The following is a 6,000-nucleotide window of genomic DNA, read 5'->3' on the forward strand; positions in this document are numbered from 1 at the left end:
CGTCGTCATAGTGGTTGTTGGGGGTGTCGTTTTCGCCCATTCTTCTGATATGTGCCACGTAGTCGAACTCATCCGTGGCAGGATCCACCATAGGCAGCTCGTGCATCTTGTGGTGGTCTGGCTGGAACTGTGTCTGCGTGGTCGTCTTGTTCTTCTGGATCTTGGCTTCAACAATCCGGTTGTTGATAAACATCATCCGCCAGGTGAGGTTCTCCATCCGCGACTTGTAAGGCAACGACTCCTTGGCTCGATGGTACATCTTCCACACGTTCTCCACGCTGGAATCCTCGTCATGGAGGAGTTTGGCCAAGTTCGGCTGGTCCGACCCTGGTTTATATGACGTGGTCGAAGACAGCGGAGTGCCAGATGGTGCTGGGCTCTGGAGCGAGGAATTCCTGATGTGCATCGGGTACTGGTGGCTTCCTCCAGGACCAATGAAGCTGGGACTGTTCATCGACATCAGCAGCAGGGAGATGGATAATTTGAGGTAATTTAGTGGTGAAATTTGAGTTCTGACAGGCAGGAAGAACTGAAGAGGAGAAACTGCAAAACGATAGGATTGACGACAATCGTACTGAGGAAGTGAAGTGGTGGGACTTCGAGGAGGTAGATGGGGCGGGATGGAGGATGGAGCTGTGAATTGGTAGTAGATGTAGTGTCGGTTGGTGTCAAATACACCTGTCGAAATCCGGATCCTGGATTTGTTTGGGGCCGAACAATTTTGCGACACTCGATAAAATTGGTAGCAAAATACAGAGGCTGGGGGTTCAGCTATCGTGGCCAAGGATATGTGTGCTGGAATCGGAGGCTGTGTAGCGGTCTGCTACGTGTGCCTGGTGCCAGCTGCCGGTGGGATAGAGGGCGCTACGAGCTGGTGCTATCGGAATAACACGGGAAATTGGGCCCCTCTGTTATCGGGAGTCGGTCCCAAAACCTGCTTACGTAACCGCAAATTGGCAGATGATCCGCATAATCAGTGCACGGTGTGATTGGCTCGATAAACTAATCGTCTCTCCTGCACCTACGTTATCAGGGACTGGCTGCCATCTTGGCCTGTCAAAGCGTGTAGGGCCACAAACCGATTGCTGGAGGCGGCATCCGAGTTCCTCCCTCCCTTCCACCGAAGATTGTCTTCCTCGCCTAATGATGCTTTTATCGGGCCCGGCAATGGCCTGGGATAGGAATTGCTGCAAAATGTCATCACAGAACGCCGTCGGCTTAGCCTGAGTACCTTAGTAAGCCGATCAAAAACGACACTACGGTCAGAACTCCTCCGCCTTGATTCACATGGCATTGATATGGTCTTCCATCTCATCATCACGTGATTAATTGACAAGTCGTGTAGCTTGTAGCGATTTCCACAGAACCCTGAGGTGGTGTGAAATGCACGCCAAAAATTGTCGATTTGTGGCCAATATCCTGGTGAATCAGCGTAGGTGCTGCAAATTGAAAATTTAGTTTCCTCGTATCAGTCAAGTTCAACCTTAATGCTGATTGGATTTGTAGAGTAAAATCAGTATTTCTTTGCTTCTTTTTTGTTTTCGCAGTTTTTTACCATGATTTGGTAAAATTGAAGAAAATGAACGTTGGTGACAAAATACAGGCTTGTCTACTAAAACAAATATTTGACGAAATAAGACTTCAGGGTAATTGAATTTATGCCTGACACCCCTAACCCGAAAGCAATCGTTTTGATTGATCCATCCAGACGTTCATGGATATACGGAAAACCCTTGCCCCTACAAAGCATAATTCGTTGGGTATTTTTACGGTTCCATGTTCTCTCGTATGTTTGACATTTACGGGGAGCGGGGGAAACTAACCAATTCTAGCCTTTGTTCTTGGCTGTTGTGTGAATAAAACGATGATCAGTGGGTCCTTGCGTTGCATTCGTTTGGTACAGCCGATTGATCAGGGTAGCCCCACCATGCCGTTTAAGAGGCATGTGATCCATCAGCAAGATCTGCAGTTTTCGAATTTTAGTGCTAAAAAATTCATGGGTTTCGCCCCTGTCGTTGAGAACGATCGTTACCAAAAAACCTGTTCCTCATCTGAAAAATTACTTGGTGAAATTCACAGATAATGGTTGGACTAAAATGAACTTAAGGCTCTCACCCCAAAACTTGCATGCAGTGTCTCCGATCAGCAAATTGATCTACAGTGTTTTGTGCTGGTCTTGCATTGCGAAGCTGAGACATTACTATTTTGCTCATGCACGAACACTAAACGCACCCTATTGTGGCAGTGGGGAAACCCTCTCCTGCAGGGTAAGCGCGCAATTTTGTATGGAGAAATTGAGAAAGAATTATACTAACAACTTTATAACAGTGGCAATGCCTTGAACGACAACAAATGTGCTTGTTACCAATGGCAGTAGAATGTTAACACATCCCTAACTCAAAGATGGTAGGTATCCTATGTCAGACTAATCCCAGGAGTAGCGAAAAATAAAATGATCTGCATTTCTTGATGCCTTCAATAGATTCGGCGATAGTAATGAGTCCGTATTGCACCTTTCAAGCACCTCGAGGTGTAGATTTTATGTAATAGATAAATTAACGTTATGCAATCGGCGAATTGTGAAGTTGTGGCAGCCATTTCCGTAAACATTTTATGGCAATCGGTCTTGCAAAACCTGCATGCAGTAGTTAGCCTTTCTAGATCTGCAAACCCCGTGCATCGCCACACATTTAGATGAAATTCTCCCTTGCATGCAAAATTTCGCTCTTGCTGAAGTAGTAGTGAACCAGCCAGTATATCCATTTTTGTAAATAGGCTTCAAGTAGGCATATGTACCTATAACACATTGTTATCTTGTATAGCATCTTCGAAATAAACTTGCGTCTTCTTGTCGGGTTGGTCTTCTTGTTTGGTTGGTCTTCTTGTCGGATCGCTACGGATTACCCTAAAAATGGTTCTCGCAACTGGGTCTTCATTTGAACTGCCAAGTTAAGGTAAGGGCTCCTGTGTTTCCCGCACGTTCATGCAGTCAACTCGCAATTTTACGTGGACTTAGTATCAAGCATACTATTTCCGTCCATACAAACAATAGCATCATCAATTTTACAAACCTCACGCATAAGACTTTTCTTTGTCATGCATACTTCTCTTGTGTGAAATGTGCCAGATACGGGCATCCATATTGCGCTTCCGTCACCTACTCCTTGAGTTGCAAAACTACCAAGTCTGATCACCTATTGTGATCATTTACCATGGTGACTTTAAGAAACAATTGTACGTAACCCTTTAACTTGCTGAGATTATTTCCAGCCAACAGGGGTGAATGTTCGAGGCACCAGGCCCAAAATACTAGACCGGGCATACCAACAGTAAAAAATATTTTTTATTCAGATACTCTGCGAACACAATCGCTGCATGCAAGATGATTCCGAGAAAACTGCTTATTTTTAAGATCCGCATCTAACATGAAAAATAAAAGTCGAGTGAGATGTCACTCTTCAGAAATACCAATAAGTGGAAATAGTTTGACGGATAACCACCGCTTTACAGGCGAGAAGAAGCTACGATTGCGAGAGCTGAATTCCTCTTGTTACGATGTTTGCTCTAAGCTGTTATAGGATGATCAATTTCGAATTGAAAGGAGAATCTCATCCAAAATAAAATAGAGTGGACCGTTAAAGTTTAAGCAATTTCGCGCCTTAGAATTAAGTCCGTATGTTTAATTTAAATGCAAAGCGTACTATTTGCAGTAGTGAACCTGGAAGATTTTATTATGAGCTTAGATTAACAAGTTAAGAACCTTGGTAGGCTTCGAATAGGTATGAGTAGATGACTGAGTGGTTCCTCAGGTGTTCAACTATTCGAAAAATTAAGCGGATAAACGAATGAATTGCGCTACTTGACCAACAATATTTTAAAGCAAGCTGCTATTGAACAATAATACGTTTATACGAATACTCAAAGAACTAGACCAATAGAACGGCCCAAGGAACAAGAGTTTAGTTTTATTGTGCTAAGCAAGACTCGTAACCAACAATACTTCCGAGTGGTAAAAGTCAAATTTGAAGCTTAGTATATTCTTCGGCGGCATTTGATCAGGCGTAGTATCTGCAAGACTCGAAACTCCGCGGAAAGAGGAGAATAACACTATCTACTTAAACTATTACATATAAACTTACTATTTCATTTATTAATCTAATATCTAGCTGATTCTATATTGAGCTCGAACCGATTTGTGAGCTGTTATCGTTGGATGTAATTATTGTAGACATACCTTAGTTTTGACCACAGGTATTCTTTGAATTAGAGTCTCAGGTAAACATAACTACTACTACAAGTTTGTGAAAGTGCGACAAGAAGGGCGAATTCTTAAGCAGTTGAGCCTTGGCTGAATCTAGATAGTGAGTTATCAAATGTAGAAGTCTAGCCACAGCATCATATTGTTAAATGCGGGTCTTGGAAAATACTATTTTCAAAGTCGCTGTAAAATAATGTAAAACCTCACACTCAAGGTTATCCCAAAAAAGAAATACCCAAAAGGGTTGCAGGCATATTTTAACGGAGGTTGCAAAATTTCTGTACATTTGTCCGTACCGGGGATTATAACCATACCGATGATTCTTGCAGGCTTTATTGTAAGACGTATGTCTATGGAGGAACTCAGATGTCCGAACATCAAATCTGCCGTAATGTTGAAAAATAATCGTAAGTAAGTAATAACGCCCAAGTGCCAGTAAACATTATATAAATACAACACTCCCACCGCATTCTCTTGACTCTCCATCCAACCTAACTTTCAGTCAAGAAAACTTAACCATCAGTTGGCTTTTATAGGATGAAGCTCAACAATATTTTGCCAGCTTTAATGCTGTTGGCAATTGTTTATGCTGTAACCATTACTGAAGATACTATTGAAAGGGGTACAATTAATTTAGATGTTGGAGATCTTGTTGTTGCACCAGGTGTTTATTACTCCATTATCAACAACGCTTTGACAACCATCGTTGGTTCTCTTAATGTTGGAGCTGGGAGTGGTTTCTACGTTAGTTCTACAACCAGCTTAATCGGTTTGACTATTGCTCTTGCCGGTGTTATTAATAACATTCGGAATGACGGTACCATTGCATTTAACTCTTTGAGATCATTGACTGCTCCTACTTATCAATTAGCTGGTGCATCCTTCGTCAATAATGGTCAAATGTACTTGGGTGGTGACGGTTCTAACGCAACTCCAGTTATGTCTATCACCTCTCTTCTGTGGACCAACAACGGTTTCTTGAGTTTCTATCAAAACACCAGATCTGGAGGTGTTGTCACTCTTGGTGCTGTGCTCCCAATTACCAATGCTGGTCAAATTTGTCTTTTCAAAGAGGCATACGTTCAAACAACTGCCATTAACGGTGCTGGTTGTATTACAGTTGGGGAAGATTCAACTGTCTGGATTCAAAACTCCCTCTTAGCTGTTTCTGAAGACCAAACCATTTACTTGGAATCTCCATCATCAGCCATCAGAGTTGAAGCTTTGAGTTTGTCACAAACTTTTGAAGTTGCTGGATATGGTAACGGAAACCTCATTGGATTGAGTTTACCACTCAACCTTGATACTATTCTTCTTGACCCATTCCGTTACGATGCAAGAACTGGTGTTTTGACTCTTATTAGTGGTATTTTCACCCAAAACTTCCAGATTGGTACCGGCTACACCCCTAGCTTGTTTGAAGTTGTCAACGCCAACTATGGAGGTCTTATTACTACTGTTCTTCGTGGTGGTGTTGTCTACAACGGCCCTATTCCTGCAGGTTCCACACCAGCAGCCAACTGTCGTGACTGTCAACCATTCCCAGACGCACCAGGAACTAGTGAATCTTCATCTTCTGTTGCTTCTTCTACTGCCCCACCATCCTCTAGTGCTTCGTCTGCTGAACCATCCACTACTGGATCTTCTATTGCTTCAACTTCAGCTGTTCCTACTTCTAGTGCTGCTCCATCAAGCTCTGATGCTGCCTCTTCTAGTGCTGCTCCATCTAGCTCTGATGCTGC

General features: G+C 42.9%; 2 protein-coding genes across 2 annotated transcripts; both read left to right on the forward strand.

Moving 5' to 3' along the window:
- Positions 1 to 1,927: 1,927 nt before the first annotated feature.
- CANTADRAFT_91650 (uncharacterized protein) lies at positions 1,928 to 2,083 on the forward strand (the record flags this gene model as incomplete). The annotated part of the gene is made up of 1 exon (XM_020211846.1): positions 1,928 to 2,083. The coding sequence occupies one exon, from the start codon at positions 1,928 to 1,930 to the stop codon at positions 2,081 to 2,083; it is 156 nt and encodes a 51-aa protein (XP_020063352.1).
- A 2,709-nt stretch (positions 2,084 to 4,792) lies between these two features.
- Positions 4,793 to 5,812, forward strand: IFF5 (Iff5p; the record flags this gene model as incomplete). Its single annotated transcript, XM_020211296.1, has 1 exon — positions 4,793 to 5,812. A coding segment is annotated over one exon (1,017 nt), but the record flags the coding sequence as incomplete, so codon positions are not given.
- Positions 5,813 to 6,000: the final 188 nt, after the last annotated feature.

The sequence above is a fragment of the Suhomyces tanzawaensis genome (genome assembly GCF_001661415.1).
Source record: "Suhomyces tanzawaensis NRRL Y-17324 unplaced genomic scaffold CANTAscaffold_6, whole genome shotgun sequence".
In the NCBI taxonomy this organism is placed as follows: Eukaryota; Fungi; Ascomycota; class Pichiomycetes; order Serinales; family Debaryomycetaceae; genus Suhomyces; species Suhomyces tanzawaensis.